Source organism: Canis aureus, chromosome 32 (assembly GCF_053574225.1).
Source record: "Canis aureus isolate CA01 chromosome 32, VMU_Caureus_v.1.0, whole genome shotgun sequence".
NCBI classification, from domain to species: Eukaryota; Metazoa; Chordata; class Mammalia; order Carnivora; family Canidae; genus Canis; species Canis aureus.
The window spans coordinates 44041959-44059916 of NC_135642.1; the positions used below are offsets into that span (position 1 = coordinate 44041959).

Consider the following 17958-nt stretch of genomic DNA (forward strand, 5'->3'; position numbering starts at 1 on the left):
TTATACATAAACCAGTTTAAGACCAGTGCTAGAAGCCATTTCTGTAGTGAAATAAAATAACATGGTTTATGAAATTATATTCATATGTGTTGGATTGAAAATGATGAGTGCTATATACAATACAGTGTAACTTTGGAACAAGATTAAAAGAACAGAATAGTATCTTCTGAGCATCAGTCTAGTGGTCCCATTGCTACTTTCAGTTTTTGTTTTGTTTTGTTTTGTTTTGTTTTTTTAATGCTTCCAAGTATTTTCCTTAATCTACACATGCTTTAATCTCTGCTGTGTCACAGTGAAATTATTTGAGTGTCTGTCACTCCTTCACATTCTAGTAAGTTAAATACGGTACTCTTGGGGGCAGGAGTGGAGAATCTCAGTTCTTTTTTTTGAACACAAAGCCCATTACCCTGTTCTCTGGCACAGAAATGCTGAGATATTGTTCATATTTTATTGCTCCCACCAAGTCTTTGGTTGCTTTTCTTCAACCATTTTGAATTAAGGCATTGACTTCATATATTCTTATGGCCACAGTATTTATTTCTCCTTAAGTTTCAATTATGTAACAAGAACAAAAACTTAACTATTATTTTTCTTTCTTTCTTTTAAAACAATACAGGGCAATCTAGAGCAGCCATGATACCACCCAAGCATCCACGGCAGCCTAAGGGAACTTTGGATGATGCCATTGTCTTTAACGGGAAAACAGACCAAGAAGCACCTAATGCGTCCCAACCTACGCCACCCCCACTGCCAAAGAAAATGATCATAAGAGCCAATACAGAACCAATCCCCAAAGACCTCCAAAAATCCATGGAAACGAGTCTTTGTGTAATGGCTAATCCCACCTATGATATCGACCCCAACTGGGATGCCAGTAGTGCTGGCTCTTCCATCAGTTATGAACTCAAAGGACTGGACATTGAGTCTTATGACTCCTTGGAAAGACCTCTACACAAGGAGAGACCTGTTCCCTCAGCAGCAAACAGTATCTCCAGCTTAACCACTCTCAGTATTAAGGATAGATTTTCCAACAGTATGGAGTCCCTGCCCAGCCGGCGTGGTCCCTCTTGCAGACAGGGCCGAGGCTTGCAGAAGCCACAGAGACAAGCACTTTATCGAGGACTTGAGAATCGGGAAGAAGTAATGGGTAAAATCCGAAGCCTTCATACAGATGCCTTGAAGAAACTGGCTATAAAATGTGAAGACCTCTTCATGGCTGGACAGAAAGACCAGCTCCGTTTTGGGGTGGACAGCTGGTCAGACTTCAGGCTAACCAGTGACAAGCCATGTTGTGAGGCAGGTGATGCAGTTTACTACACGGCTTCATATGCAAAAGATCCACTTAATAACTATGCAGTCAAGGTAAGAAAATATAAATCTGACTTTAATCTTATCCAACACACTGTTATTGGGATGGGTCTGTTCTTCTTTCCTCCACTCAGCAAAAAGTCATCGATCATCTACCTTACACCAAATGTTATAGTAAGCTGTGATTGTTTGCAGAAGCTGTCTGTACAAATAGGTCTGTTATGTGTCTTTCACTCCATGTTTCTGTCTTTATTCTCTAACAAATAAGAGACCCTTGTCTGCCCCCTACTCTAGAACTCTTCTGCTTCTTGGAGAAACATTTTTTTTAAGATTTTATTTATTTATTCATGAGAGACACACAGAGAGAGAGAGGCAGAGACACAGGCAGAGGGAGCAGCAGGCTCCATGCAGGGAGCCTGACGTGGGACTCCATCCCGGGTCTCCAGGATCAAGCCCTGAGCCTACGGTGGTGCTAAACCGCTGAGCCAGCCGGGCTGCTCGGAGAAACATTTTTATAGAGGAAAATAACCAATGTTTGTTGATGTGCCAGGAACATTACTGGTGTTACATAATTTGATCTTTACATCAACTTTACGAGGTTAAGATCTTTTTATCCATTTGACAAATGAGGAAAATAAAGCTCAGACTGGTAAGCTGACTTGCTTAGGGCCACACACCTAGCAATTCGTTGAACTGGGATTTAAACACAGATCTCTGATTCCATAGCCTACACTTTAACCATTATGTCACAGATTAATTTCTTAATTGTACATAACCCATTCCAGACAAACCACTACTTCAAGAAGGTTAAAATTCTTAACATCAAGAATTCTTGTCCAATTGCATTCACTGTAAATAGGCATCATCAGTGTAATAAATAAAGCATGGACTTTGTTACATTACATTTCCATTTTCATTTATCTCAAGGTATCTTTTTAATTCTCTTGATTTCTTCTTTGACCCATTGCTTGTTCAGTAGCGTAGCATGTTATTTAATCTCTACAAATTTATGAATTTCTCAGTTTTCCTTGTGTAATCAGTTTCTAAAAAAGAAAAGATGCTTGATAAATTTTCAGTCCTCTTAAATTTATGAAGACTTGTTTTATGGCCTATCATATGATCTGTCTTGGAAAATGTTCCATGTATATACTTCGGAAGAATGCATATTCCTTTGCTTTTGAATGGAATGTTATGTATATATCTGTTAAGCCCATCTGGTCTACTGTGTCATTTAAGGCCGATGTTTCCTGGTTGATTTTTTGTCTGGATGATCAATCCATTGATGTAAGTCTCTTACTATTATTGTTTTGCTGTCAATTTCTTCGTATAGGTCTGTTAGTATCTTTTTTATATATTTAGGTCCTCCCATGTTGGGTGCATAAATATTAACAAATGTTATAGCCTCTTGTTGGGTTGATCCTTTTATCATTATGTAACCCCCTTCTTTGTCTCTTATTACAGTCTTTGTTTTAAAGTCTATTTTGTCTGATATAAGTATAGCTACTCTAGCTTTGTTTGGGTTTTCATTTGCATGGAATATCTTTTTTCATCCCTTCACTTTTAGTCTATGTGTCCATACATCTAAAGTGAATCTCTTTCAAATAGCATGTAGATGGGTCTTGGTTTCTTATCCATTCAGTGATGTGTATCTTTGGATTAGAAAATTTATCCATTTACATTTGAAGTAATTATTGATAGCTGCGTACTTACTGCCAATTTTGTAATTCTTTGGGGCTTTTTTATAGGTCATCCCTCTTCCTTTGTGGTTTCTTTAGTGGTATGCTTATATTCCTTTATCTTTTGTGTTTTTGCTTTATAGTTACCGTGAGCTTACATATAACAACTTATATCTATAAAAGTCTATTTTAAGTTGGTTACAATTTAAGTTTCATTCCATTGTAAAGCTCAAAATCATTGCTCTCCCTCAACACATTCTTTGGTTTCTTTTTCGAAAATTTTGTTTTTAAAAAAAAAAAAAAGAAAGAAAATTTTGTTTTTGATGTCACAATTTACATCTTTTTATTTTTTTTAATTTTTTTATTTATTTGTGATGGTCACAGAGAGAGAGAGAGAGAGAGAGAGAGAGGCAGAGACACAGGCAGAGGGAGAAGCAGGCTCCATGCACCGAGAGCCCGATGTGGGATTCGATCCCGGGTCTCCAGGATCGCGCCCTGGGCCAAAGGCAGGCGCTAACACGCTGCGCCACCCAGGGATCCCCATCTTTTTATTTTGTATATCCATCCCTTAACTGATTGTTGTAATCATAGTTATTTTTACTACTTTTGTCTTTCAGTATTTATACTAGCTCTTATAAGTGATTGATCCACTAACTTTACTGTATGTTGACCTTTTTAGTGAGATTTATTCTTTAATATGTATTCTTGTTACTAATTAGTGCATTTTCTTTTCAGGTTAAAGAAGTTCCTTTGACATTTCTTGTAAGGCCAATTTAGTAGTGGTGAACTTGTTTAGCTTTTGCTTGTCTGAAAAAAAACTTTCCCCTTCACTTCTGAATAACTTTATAATTATAAAGAGTTCAAAGTAATGGTCATAAAGATATTCACTGAACTGGGGAGAAAAATGGATGAACACAGAGAGAACTTCAACAAAGCGATGGAAAATATAAGAAAGTACTACACAGAAGCTACAGAGCTGAGTACAATAACTGAATTGAAAACTACATCAGAGGGGTTCTGGGTCACCTGGCTGGTTCAGTTAGCTAAGTTTCTGACTTTGGCTCAGATCATGATCTCAGAGTCCTGAGATCAAGCCCCATGTTGGGGTCTCTCCTTGGTGGGGAGTCTGCTTGTCCCTCTCTCCCTCTTTCTCAAATAAATAAAATCTTAAAAAACAAACAAAAACAAATGAAAAACAGGGATGCTTGGGTAGCTCAGTGGTTGAGCATCTGCCTTCAGCTCAGGGCATGATCCCGGGATTGAGTCCCATGTCCGGCTCCTTGCAGGAGGCCTGCTTCTCCCTCTGCCTGTGTTTCTGCCTCTCTCTCTCTCTCTCTCTCTCTCTCTCTCTGTCTCATGAATAAATAAATAAAATTTAAAAAGAAAACAACAACAACAAATGAAAAATGCACTATAGGGGTTCAACAGCAGACCAGATGAAGTAAAAGAAAAGGTCAGTCAACTCAAAGACGAGGTAGTAGAATCACTGAATCAGGGCAGCAGAAACAAACAGAAGAAAAAAAAGTGAAGACAGCTTAAGGGATATACAACATCAAATGGACAGCATTTGTATCATGGGACTCCTAGAAAAAAAAAGAGAGAGAGAGAGAGAGAAACGGATAGAAATCTTATCTGAAGAAATAATGGCTGAAAATCTCCCTAACCTGGGGAAATAAGCAGACATTCAGATCCAAGAAGCCCAGAGAGTTCCAAATAAGAGGAACTTAAAGTGATCCACACCAAGACACATTATAATTAAAATGTCAAAAGTTAAAAACAAGGAGAAAATATTAAAAACTACAAGAGAAAAACAACTTGTTTTATACAGGGGAGCCCCCCCATAAGACTCTCAATAGATTTTTCAGCAGACACTTTGCAAGCTAGAGAGAGTGGCATTATATTACATATTACATATATTACATATAATATTGTATATTATATATTACACTTAGCTAACTGAGCCAGCCAGCCAGGTGACCTCTGGTGTATTTTTCAATTCAGTTATTGTACTCAGCTCTGTAGCTTCTGTGTAGTACTTTCTTATATTTTCCATCGCTTTGTTGAAGTTCTCTCTGTGTTCATTCATTTTTCTCCCCAGTTCAGTGAATATCTTTATGACCATTACTTTGAACTCTTTATCAGGTAAATTACTTATCTCTATTTCCTCAAGATTCTTTTTCTAGAGTTTTGTCCTTTCATTTGATACATATTCTTCCGTGTTTTTTTTTTTTTTCATTTAGCTTGAGTCTCTGTTTCCATACAGTATCTCTCTCAGCATTAAAAGGGTGATCTCATCTAGATGGACCTTGTCATTCCACCCTGCCCTAGCTTTTTTGTCATCTCTCAAACCTTTGTGCCTGTTCAAGCAGCCTATTATATTTTTAATAGCTCCCAGTAGTTGAGAATATGCCAAGACCTATCATTGTCCCAAAGGGGAGAATCTCAGCACCTAGATTCAGGCTGACTAGAAGCCAGACCCTCAGGCATCAGCTTTTAAAAATATGCAAATGTATACAGTCCTGTGGACTGCAAGCATAAGCAGATCTGGAGGTGCGCCCTGGAAAGCAGTTACAGACATCAGGGCTCACAACAGGGTATGTTGTGTGATACTGGTGAGCTGGAGCAAGGCAGAGAGAAAGCACCAAGATGGTGTCCATAACCTATGTTCCTTCAGAGAAGCTCTGTAGGCCACTAAATATGTGCCAGACCTGAATTCTGTCCCTCGGGCCAGTGTTCCAGGATAATCAAAGAAGCCTTTTTCACAGGAAAACTAGGGAATGTGCTACATCAGACTACTCTCTGTGCAGTGGTCTGAGTGTGGAAGCCTACCAAGAACTGTCTCTTTACCACAGTCGTATGGGACCCAGGAATGCAGGCTCTCCGGCCACCAGAGCCAGGTGATCATGGAGCATTTTCTGGGCAGTAGCCATATACGCTGGGACTCCAGACAAAAACCAGAGCAGCAGTTATGAATGCAGCTCCCCTCCAGGAGGCACTGGCACTCTGGAGCATGGCAGAGGTTTCTAGAGAGGTTTATAGTCAGCCCATGATTAGTTAATAGGCCTCGTTCACAGAAAGACTGAGCTTTCCTGGATCTGTTACCTCTTGCTCATTTCTGGGGGTGATAACTCTTTCTCCATTGGTTGCAGTTTTGTGGGACCCATGAGCAGAAGTCCCCCTGGCTGCCAGAGCCAGATGATGTAGAGGTGTCCCCTGATAGTAGTCACAGAATTCAAGGTGCCAGATAGGGGTACAAGCTTTTTTCGGTGTGCTACCAATTATTACAGTCCTGTGGGACCCGGAAAACAAACTCCCAGCTTCCAGAGCCAGGCAGTCAAGAGGCATCCCCTCGACAACAGCCATAAAAATCAGGCCACCAAAAAAAATAAAAATAAAAATAAAAATAAAAATAAAAATAAAAATAAAAAAAAATCAGGCCACCAGACACACGTAAACATTCCATTCTGTGGGAAACTGGTGCCCCGGAGCCCGGCAAAGGGAGAGCATGAAGGTGGTATCTGCCAGCCTTTGTCCCCGGAAGGTGTCCCCGCAGGCTCCTGGATGGAGGTGTTAAATTAGATGTCTGCCCCTCCTACCAGTGCTTTCCTCTCACACCAGTGCTCTAATATAGCAGGAAAGCCGCCTTCACTTCAGTCCAGGCACAACTGGCTGCCTCTTGGGTAAGTCCCAGTGGGTAGGTCCTTTGAGAGGGGTTTTCAGATCGCTATGGTCTTGTGGGTCTCAGGGCACAAAGCCCTGTTGGGTTTCAAAGTTAGTTGTTTCGGAGGCTTGTCTCTCAAGTGTATATATGTCCTAAAGGTTGGGGTATCTGTTGTAGGACTTAAACCCTTCATTCCTCAGGGAGAGGCTCCAGCTCTGGAGTTCCCTCCCTGTTATGGGATGCCACACCATGGGTGGGGTTTATGGCAAGATTGTGTCCCGTTCTCTCTTACTCACATCGATGTGGTTTTCTTCCTGTTTGCCCACGTGTAGTCCTCACTCAGCCAGCCTTTAGATTTTTTTAAGAGAAAATTGTTCCATGTGTGGCTGTACACTCAGTGTGTCCATGAGAGGAGGGGAGTTCAGATCTTCCTACCATCTTAAACTAGAACCCAGTAAAGAATGGATTTTGAAGTCCAAAAGATCTGGGTTCAAGTCCTGGCTCTGCTACTTAGTAGCTTTGTCTCAAGTTGCTACTCTGAGTCTCAATTTCCTTAGCTTTAAAAGAGGATAATTAATGTTGCTCATCTTTGGCTGTTTGGCTAAAAGAGAGTAAAACATCTGTGATAAGTGTTCCCTCCTTTCGCTCTCCCATACCGTCTTCCCTAGGTTACTTTCAGAGCCTCAACTTCCTCTTTCACATGTTTATAGTGATAATCTGTGGGATTGGGGCTAATGCACGTGAAACAGTTTTTTAAAACACAAAGTTCTAGATAAACAGGTAATGTTCTTCATTCCTAGTCCCTTTTTATTGATTCTGTTTCCTGGTTCAAAACCAATTAACATATCTAAATGACTTTTACATGTTAATTTGACTTAGAAAGACCAGATGGTGTCTTAGTAAATTAATGGATAAGGTAAACCATTGGCCTTACCTGTCTGTCAAGACAGAATAGATATTTGGACCAGACCGTCAGCTGTGGCTCTCTGCGCTGCAGCACCCATCCCACTCAGCTGTCTGGTGGCGCTGGCAGAGTGACCCTCCGCCCCAGCCCACACTTTTTAAATTAAACTGAGGGATAGACTGCAGAGAGGGGAGCTGGATTCTAGTTAATACATTACTGTGGAGTCTAAAAAAGGCATTTTGAGATTCTGTGTAGCACTCAAGAGCTGTTAAGTCAATTGGGGTTAGGGCGCCTCATCTATCTTGGGCCTTTATTGCTACAAGATTGCCAGTGCAGGATGAGTACCTATTTCGGAATGGGGCATTGAACTATCTGTTCTTTGAAAACAATTGAGGAGTAGGGCTTGACTAACTTTATGTCTTATTGCCGTGCAACCTTGTCTCTTTCCCAAATCAATGGTCTAGTATTGATTTCTTTGCTTGTAATGATGCAGAAGCAATCTCCAAAGAACAGGTGGCAAGTGGTTTTATACTGGGAGTTGTTGGCAGGTTTGGGAAAAGATGTTTTACACTAAATGGTGAATATAAATGTCTCCTTGAAGACCCTCTGGGTGTTTCTAGAAGCGCCCAATTGATTGTGCAACCTTAGAGGAATAAACTACCGGGACACTGTGAATCCCGCTTTTGCAGATGTAAGCCAAAGAGAACAGCGGTTGGCTCACACAAACAAGTTTTTACCGTTTGTCTTCTTAAAATACCCCTTCCCATACTAACAGAATTTAGAGTAGGCTAGCACGTGTGATTGTCTCTTGAAGAGACTAAAAGGTCTTTAAAATGGTGCAAAAGGAAATCAGCACTAGAATCTAGCAATTTGAAAGCCAAAGGATACCACTCCCTTAAATGCCAAGTCCACTGCAGTGATAGAGTGCCAAGATTGTTATTTTGGGCATTGTCTTAGTTTGCTCCGACTGTTACAACAAAATACCATAGACTGGGTGACTTCAACAATAGAAATTAATTTTGTCACAGTTCTGAAGGCTGGAAAGTCTGAGATGAAGCTTCTGGCTGATTTAGTTTCTAGTAAGAACTCTTTCTGGCTTGCAGATGGCTGCCCTCTCCCTGTGTCCCTAACATGGCCAAGGGGGATGGAGGCTCTCTGGGGTCTCTTCTTATAAGGATACTGATCCATATCGGGGCCTCTCCCTTACGACCATTTCACCTTAATTACCTCTTTATAGATCCTGTCTCCAAATATGGTCCAATTAAAGATTAAACTGTGTTCTGAGACTCAGTTTCCAGTGCAGGTGGGGACCACACTTGCCACACAACACCAAACAATTCTTTGACACCAAAAGGATGTCCTACTATTCACTTCAATTCAACTTCTCTACCTTGGGACAGCACTATATCTCACAGGTCTACCCCCTCCGCAAACATCAAACACAGTAACAAGGCCAGGTTGTTGGGACACCTGGGGGGCTCAGAAGTTGGGCACCTGCCTTGGGCTCAGGTAGTGATCCCGGGATCCAGGATCAAGTCCTGCATTGGGCTCCCGGCGTGGAGCCTGCTTCTCCCTCTGCCTGTGTCTCTGCCTCTCTCTCTCTCTCTCTGTCTCTCATGAATAAATAAATAAAATCTTAATAAATAAATAAAAAGTATTTAAAAATATTAAAAAAAGAAAAGGATATAACTCAAAAACAGATAGAAGAGATGCAAAGAGCAAGGAGAAAGGGCACAAAGCTTCCAGGTGCACCACATCCCCCAAAATCTCCTTATGTTCACCAACCCAAAAGCTCTTCAAACTCTGTCCTTTAGGGAGTTTATGGAGGCTTCATTACGTAGGCGTGATTGATTAAATCATTGGTGGTTGCCTATTGATTCAACTTCCAGGCACTCTGCTTCTGCGGAGGAGGTTGAAGGTCCAGGGTGGGATTGCAAGTTCCAGCCCTTCAATCACGTGCATGGTTGGTTCCCCTGGCAAGCAGCTCCCATCCCTAAGTGGGGTCCAAAAGTTACCATATTAACATAATAAGAAACACCGTGGTCACTCTCAATACTTAGGAAATTCCAAGGGTTTACAACAAACCCTTGAGTCAGGAACTGGTGAACGAAGACCAAATATATTTGAGAAATATATATTTGACTTTTTTTTTTATAAATCACAATATCTTAGGGGTTAGCACTTCAACATACAAATTTTGGGGACTCAGAATTCAGTCTGTAGCATTCGGCCCCTGACCCTCCCCACCCCCCAGTTCAGGTTCTTATCACATACAAAATATATTCAGTTCATCCCAATAGGCCCAAAGGTCTTAAATCATTCCAGCATTAACTCTAAAGTCTAAAGTCCAAAGTCTCATCTAAATATCATCTAAGTCAGATATGGGTGTAACTCAGGGGCTGATTCATCCTGAGGCCGATTTCCTCTCCAAGCTGTAAGCCTATGACACTGACAGGTTATGTGCTTCCAAAATACAATGGTGGCCAAAGAAAATGAAAATGCTAATTTGAGAAGATCTGTGCACCCCTATGTTTGTTGCGGCATTATTTACAGTAGCCCAGGTATGGAAACAGCCCAGGTGTCTATCAACAGATGAGTGATTAAAGAAGATGTAATATATATGCAATGGAATATTACCCAGCCTAGAAAAGGATGAGATCTTGCCATTTGCAACAACATGGACGGATCTAGAGGGTAGAGTGCTAAGTGAAATAAGGTAGAGAGACAAATCCCATATGACTTCACTCATACGTGGAATTTAAAATCAAAACCAATGAAATGATAAAAGAGACCAAAAAACCCTCAAATACAGAGAATAAACTGGTAGTTTCTGGCTGGGGGGACGCTGGAAGAAGGGATGGATAAAATGGGTGAAGGGGATTGTAAAATATATTTAGAGTGATGAGCGCTGAGTAATACATAGAACTGTTGAGTCCTTGCACCTGAAACTACTATAACACTATGTCAATTAACTTCAATTAAAAAAAAATACAGTGGTGGGTAGGCAGAGGGTAGATAGGCCCATTCTCAAAGGGAGAAATGGGAAGGCAAGAAGGGGTAACGGATCCCAAGCAAGGCCAAAGCCTAGCCAGGCAACTTCTGTTGGATGTGAAGGTTCACAGACGATGCTCTCGGGCTGAGCGGTGTAGCCGCCGGGCCTGGGACGGGGTGCCGCCCCCCCGCCCCCCTCCCGGGCCCTCTGCAGGGCCTGCCGGGCGCCTCCCCGACGCCTCCTGCACGTGGCTCTCCGCTAGGGGAACCTGCCACTGCGGTGCTGGGCACGGCGGATCCTAGCTTTCCAGACTCGGAGGCAGCCCTACCCTGGAAACCCAGGAGGAGGCAGCCTCACCTCTTAGGTTTGTGACGGCAGCAGCGATAGCCCCGCAAGCCCAGGCAACCCCAGGCAAGCCCAGGCGCCTTCGGCTGCGGCCGCGGCCGCCCTTTGAGGAAGAGCAAGAGCGAGCGGCTCCCAGAGCTGAACAGCTCCGGCCTGGAGCATCCCTTCGGGCCTTCAGGCCCTCCTGCTTTCCCCATCCTTTCCGTTCAAACTGGCAGTGTCCTTGCAGGGGAATCCTCTTTCTATTTCTGGCTTCTCCTGAGCCGACGGGTTAAGTCCGGCTCACCCCGACCTCTCTAGACTAATGGTGCTCGCCCACCTCTGCTGTTCTCCTGAGGGCTAGCTCTCCTCTTGCTGCAGCATGGATAGGCTGAGAATTTTCCAGAGCGTCAAGCCTTCGTTCCTTTTGCTTACCGATTCCTTCTTCAATTTCTCCCTTCTTCCCTTTGCATTTATAGGAAACAAGTTACTCCTTCACCATTTTGCTTAGAAATCTCTCAGCTCAATACACAGTTTCGTTGCTCACAAGTTCTGCCTTGCACGGGAACAGTTTAGCCAAGTTCTTTGTCATTTGTCTTTTATCATTTCTCCAGTTTCTAAGAACATGTTCCTCATCTCTGTCTGACTCCTCTCCTGGGTCACCCGTTGTAACGTCCATATTTCTAGCCACAACCTGTTCCGGAAACTGTCACGGATCTCAAAACTCTTTCAGCTTCTACCCCATTCCAAAGCTGCTTCTGCATTTTTGGATACTTGTCACTGTAGGACTCCACGGCTCAGGACCAAAATCCCGTCTGCTCAGGCCGCCGTAGCAAACCAGCGGGACTGAGCACGTGGCTAGACGGCAGAAACGTATTTTCTCCCAAGTCTGGAGACTGGAGACACAGCTTCCCTCTCACTGGGTCTGATGTAGGGGGTGGGACGGGGGAAGAATATGGCACATCAGGGCTTAGAGCTTCAACATACAAATGTTGGGAGGACAGAGTTCAGTCTTTTTTTTTTTTAAGATTTTATTTATTTATTCATGAGAGACAGAGAGGGGAGGGGGAGAGAGAGAGAGAGAGAGAGGCAGAGACACAGGCAGAGGAGAAGCAGACTCCATGCAGGGAGCCCGACGCAGGACTCGATCCCGGGACCTTGGGGTCACGCCCTGGGCTGAAGGCAGAGGCTCAACCACTGAGCCACCGGGGCTGCCCCCATGTCTTGGTTTTTACATGAAAGGATACCAACTGCTCTGCCTACCTCATAAGATTGGTCAACATTTTTTAGGTCACTCGTTCTTTAATATTAGGCACTAGTCTGAGCATATTTAGATAGGTTCGGCACTTACATGCTTTCCTTCTCATTACTTCAAAGAAGTAAACATTTTTCTTTAAAATTATGAGGGAAAACTACTAAATGCTAGCATCCTCCAGAATTTGAGTACTGCCAAAAATTGGTAACAAATTGAGTATCTGATATTAAGGAAACAATAAATTATGGTAATTCCCAATGGAATGTTTATGGCAACTAAATAGTAATTATGAAGACTATATAAAATCATGGAAAACATTTTTCATAAACTATCACATGAAAAGAGCAGAATACCAAATAGTATGACCATAACTTTTTAAAAATTCACCTACAAAATGGTAATATGCAATTAATTTCTATGTTAGAGTGGTGATAATTATAGGGGATTTTGACTTTTTTTTTAATGGTGTCATAATGTTTTTTCAATTTAAAGAAAAAGGATTGGAGATTTTAGATCATTTGACACTGAGCTTTTTGAGGGTAGGTATCCTTAGTTATTGATCCCTGTAGTTTCATCCTCTAGCTCATATTTCATGCTACCCAACCTTGCGCACCCTGGTTCCTCTATCTGGACTGCGCTTCTGGGAAGATCGCGGCCAGGTACAGGAGACCTACTTCACTACCACCTGAGGGGGCTTTATAAAATACTAGAGATGTATTTTCCCCTGCTGCATCCCATACCAACAGAATCAGAATCTCTGGACGTGAGGCCTGGGAGACTGCATTGCTAGCAAGCTTCCTACACAAAATTTGAGAACTGTCGACATAGTGGTTAAAGATTTGGGCTTTTAGGTCGACAGACCTGGGTTTAAATTTGTGCTTTAGCGACTTATTGGCCATGTTAATTTGGTCCAGTTACTTGCCTTTCCTAAGCCCAGTATCTTTATATGTGAAATGGAGAAAACACATCATTCTTCTTAAAGCCATTGTGAACAATCACAGGAGTCAGTGTGTACATAGTGATGTATATAGTGCTCGGGGCATCATTTGGCACAAAGAAATTATTCAGTAAACGGTACCTATTTATTCCTCCACTCTCTTCTCATGTACCTAGAAAATTCGTATGTTTTCTTAAAGAATCCAGCTCTGTGAATTTTCTTCTCTGATGTTCTGAGAACATATTGACCGCTCCTCTCTGTGTACCCGCTCTATACTTGCTGGGTGTCTCTGTCACTGTACTATCATGCCATAGTTGTATGATTATACAGCGATACTGTTACACAATTAAAGTCACACGCCTCCCCTCCCCACTGTTACACTTGAGCTTCCCCATGGCAGGGACCATAGTTTATATTGAAAAATGTGGCTATGCAAAGATTTAGGACCACATTTAGAGCATTGAATGATGAGTCAAGAAGTTACACTTTATTTTGTGTTTTATGGGAAACCGCTAAGAATTTTTAAAGAGAGAGAAAACATAAGGTCAATGATTTTAGAAGAAAAGTATGATGGAAGAGTCCAAAAGGGAAGCCAGTCATGATGCTATTGGAGTAGTCCAGGTAAATAATAATGAGCCCCCGAACAGTGGGAAAGAAGGGGCAGGTGATAAAAGAGCTGAAGCAGTTGGTAGACCATGTCTGGTGAGAGGCTGGATATAGGATGAGAGACCAACCCAGGAGGATAGTCATGCCATTAACTAAAATATGAATCAGAAAAGCCAGAAAGATGAGCTTTTTGTGGAGCATGCCCAGAGGACAGCCAATTCTAGAGAAAACTATAGCCAGATAAAAATGTAGGCTTGGTACTCAAAACAGAGATCAGGACCAGAAATATGATTACCCAGTTTTCTCGTAGACTTGATTTAGTTCAAATTGTGGGAATGTATGCGATTATAGTAGTAGAGTCTACAACATCAGAAAAAGGCCTGCATGGCTAAGTGACCCAAAGCAGGAAAAGAAGTAGCAGAGGGCCAGGACCCATGGATCAGAGAATACAGGATTGCAGAAAGCTTGAGCAGAATAAGGAGAAGGCAGGATTCCAGTCTACAGTAAACCTCAAGAAAATGCAGTCTTGGTAAAGGGAGCAGATACCAGATGCAGTTAGAGAACGTATAGAACCAGGGAGGTTGTGGAGGCAGCGAGCGCAGCCTATGTTTTTGAGTGTTTGGTGAAGGAAAAGCCAAATTGATGCCCAGACGATATTTAACCTTCAACTTCTATTTCTGTCTCATTCATGTCTCCTTCTATCCCCTCATCACCATCTGGGGAGCCACCACCCGGCAGATTGGACCTGTCTCTATGGGCTGCATATTGGCTGGCCTCCAGCCCTCAACTTCCCTGCTCTCTAAATAAAACTTGACACAAATTTAAGCATGAACTTAAAACTTCCCTGTTCTAACTAAAATCTACCTTGCTTTTTCCTCCTTTCAAAGAATCCGGGTAGCCACTGACCAAACACATAATCCCCAGATAGACTCAAGACACCCTTTGAAGGGCTAGCATTCATCATGCATCATCATACAGAGGAGGAAACTGAGGCCAGAGAAGAATAACTACTTTTCAGAGGGTCACCAGCTTCATGATGGGCTGCCTCCTGACTCCCACGTGGAACCTGTCCTATTACATCATACCTGAATAGTGGATTGGCCATGCCATGCCTCCTTATTGTCCCTGAATAGACAAATGACAGCATTTGCCTATAAGCCGAGTGGCCAGTTGGTCGAGTTATGGCTCAGCCCAAAAGGAACATTCTTTATCACTGCTTTTATAATAAATGCTGCTATGTGAGACCACCAAAGAAATTTGGATGAAATCACTTTGGGGAAGATGATTAAAAATCTCACATAAGAAAAAAGTATAAACTTCTGCCTTATTTTTCCAGGAGTTCCAAATTTGGGTGGTATATTTTGGGTAGTATATATCTTCTCTTTTTGAAGGAGTCCCCTAGGTCTTTGCTCTCAAGGAAAGAGCTCGCAGAGCTTGGTGGAGAGGCGCACTTTCCTGCTACAACAGAGGGCTGCTTTTGCTTCCTTTCTCCTACCTATGCTGAGAAGCTTGTTAAAAGCTTGTAATAAGTAGAGGTGAACTGTGGACACCAGCATCTTTTATTGCATTTGACTCCAGACTTGTGTTTTATGGGAACACAGAAGTTCAAAGTCTCCAGAGTCTTCGTTTATCTCATTTGGGTGGATGCTGAGAAAGCCAGACGCTAAGTGAAAAAAGCATTAACAGGAATGACTGATTGGTAAGAGTTTACAACTAGTTCAGACTATAGACACAGGCAATTAATTACTGGCTTAGTAATAAGGAGAAAACTATAGAAGGGAAGCCACTTCCACTTTCATAATTCAGTACAAATATGTTCTACTTTGAAACTTCACAAAAAGCTGTCAATCAGCAGCCAACTATACATACTCATAGCCATCGTGGAGGTCAGAGTCCACTTCGTTTCAGGGCTGAATGTGTACAGAAGTTCCTAAGAGTGTCAACTGGGAATTGGTTTAGGAAGGAAGGTTTTTGGGTACTCGTGTAAATCTGGAATCAAAATGAATAATGGGATAAGGAAGCCATGGCTTTCATGAATAAGGTGAGAAAAGATATTTGGGAATTCTAAGTTGGGATTCTAATTAAACTCCTAATCTGTGCCTGAGATGGTTATTAAACTGCTCTGTACCTCAGTTTCTCTAATATGAACATCCTAGGTGTCATTCTGTCCGCCTAAATTACTAGCTCAGAAACACAAGTGATTTTCTTTTGATCCCATGCTGAGTGGGAGCGTGAAAAGATTTAATTGGGTACAAGCTACAAATAAAATAGTAAGACCTTAACAGTTGCCTTCTTGAATTTCTCTCTAGACTCCAAAATGGGTTTCTTGGGCATGTGAACATTTTTGCAGCAATTCAAGCTATAAATTACCTGGCCTACCTGACAGAGCTCATAGCAGATTCCTATAGCATGGAGTTCTGAGTACCTGGGGCCCAGGTGGCATTTATATATTAAATACTTAATCCATTTCTCATATATTTGTAACAGCATTGAGTGTGCATGGGTCTTGGTTCTGTAGCAACAGGCAAAGCAATACTCCTTCTAGGTCAGTGAAGAACCCGAGGTTAGCGATTGATCGGCCTATGTTGTTAGAGCAAGGTTTTTTTTGTTTGTTTTTTTGTTTTTTTTTTTATATATATATATTTAAGTTAGAGCAAGGTTGTACCCAATGCTGGATCTCTGTTTCACATTTGCAGGTTTTCATTCTAGGCTCTCTCTCATTTGCAGTTGTGCTTTTGTGTAATGTGACAAAACAGTGCAGGAGGCATGGTGTATGTAGTCATCAGGATTTCTCATTTTTGTCCCCCTACAATCCTTTCCCTACAATAGCCTCGCTGAAGGCTCACTGAGGCACTGTAAAATGTACAGTGTGAGGTGGAAATGAGATTTCCTGCTGATAAAGTCCAAGTAGGCTGAAGGCATACTAGGCCGACTGGCCCCATCCGTGGAGAAAGAAAAGCTGATATGGAGTATTTTTGAAGAGTCCTGTATTTTGTAATCATCATTTTCTTTGGGAAAAAGCAGAGGAAATTGAATGGAATGTTGAGGAACTTTGTCATTTTGTGCAGGTTTGTGCAGCACGAGACCACCAAGCCTCTGTGGCAGCCTGGACTCCGTGGACAGCGCTTGGTTCAGATCTTACTCATTTGCGTCGTCTGGTCATGAGTGTTCGTTAGTCAGATTAGTCTGCACTGGCCCCTCCCCATCACCTGCCAACCTCCATCCACTTCATAGAAGCTGTTCACACATCCTCGCTGCTCCGAGTCCATAACCCTGCGGCTACACCGGATCAGATGTGGCCCTCCTCAGTGTTTTGCACAGACATGCTGAGCTCGCACAGTGTGCCTTGCCCCGAGGTAGGCCCTGCAGGTGCAAATATCTGTTCTTGGGACAGTGAAGTGTGCGGTCTGTAATGATAGAGACGTGTACAAGAAACACAGAGAGGAGGCTTAGGGTATCCAGTACTTCTCTCTTTGGCAGAACTGCCCCATGATAATGGCCTTAAAGAGCAAGTAGGAGTCCCTCAGGCAGGTGACGGGTGAAGAGAGGCCCCTATTGGAGAGAACACCGGGTAGGTGGGAGCGGGGGACGGGCTGGGGGGTGCTGGCTGGCTGCTGGTGGTTCAATGTGACAAAAGTGAAAGAGAGGCGAGAAGTAAGACAGCAAAGGGAGGCCGGGCCAGGCCTCTCTCCTGTGAAGATAGTGGGACGCCACTAGGAAGTTTAAGTAGGCAGGTGACTGCCTTCACCCAGGGTGTGATCCTGGGGTCCTGGGATCGAGTCCCACATCGGGCTCCCTGCACAGAGCCTGCTTCTCCCTCTGCCTGTGTCTCTGCCTCTCTCTCTGTGTCTCGAATGAATGAATGAATAAAAAGAAGAAGAAAGAAAGAAAGAAAGAAAGAAAGAAAGAAGGAAGGAAGGAAGGAAGGAAGGAAGGAAGGAAGGAAGGAAAGAAAGAAAGAAAGAAAGAAAGAAAGAAAGAAAGAAAGAAAGAAAGAAAGAAAGAAAGAAAGAAAGAAAAAGAGAAAGAAAGAAGACCTGCTTTTGCTTGGATTTGGCACTGCCACCTTCCCAGAACCAGTGACTTGTCCAGAAAGAGGACCGGGGCACATGTCGGAGGCGCACCCCCCCCCCCCCCCCCCCCCCCCCCCCCCCCCCCCCGAGCAGCCTGGTTTTGCACGCGGCTGCAGCTTGTGGCCAGGAGTCCCACACGCTGGGGCCGCTCCGTGGGGCTTCCCGTTCACGAAGTGCAGGCCGGGCCAAAGCTGTCCAAGTTGGCGGCAGTTTAAATAGGTT

General features: G+C 42.8%; 1 protein-coding gene across 41 annotated transcripts in view; it reads left to right on the plus strand.

Annotated features, from left to right (window-relative positions):
• PEAK1 (pseudopodium enriched atypical kinase 1) overlaps positions 1 to 17958 on the plus strand; it is a 293696-nt gene that overhangs the window by 266225 nt on the left and 9513 nt on the right. For all 41 annotated transcript variants that reach the window (XM_077881987.1, XM_077881989.1, XM_077882018.1 and 38 more), the window contains one exon: positions 617 to 1362. In XM_077881987.1, the coding sequence (XP_077738113.1) occupies positions 617 to 1362 (746 nt within the window). The remainder of the gene's footprint in view (positions 1 to 616; positions 1363 to 17958) is intronic.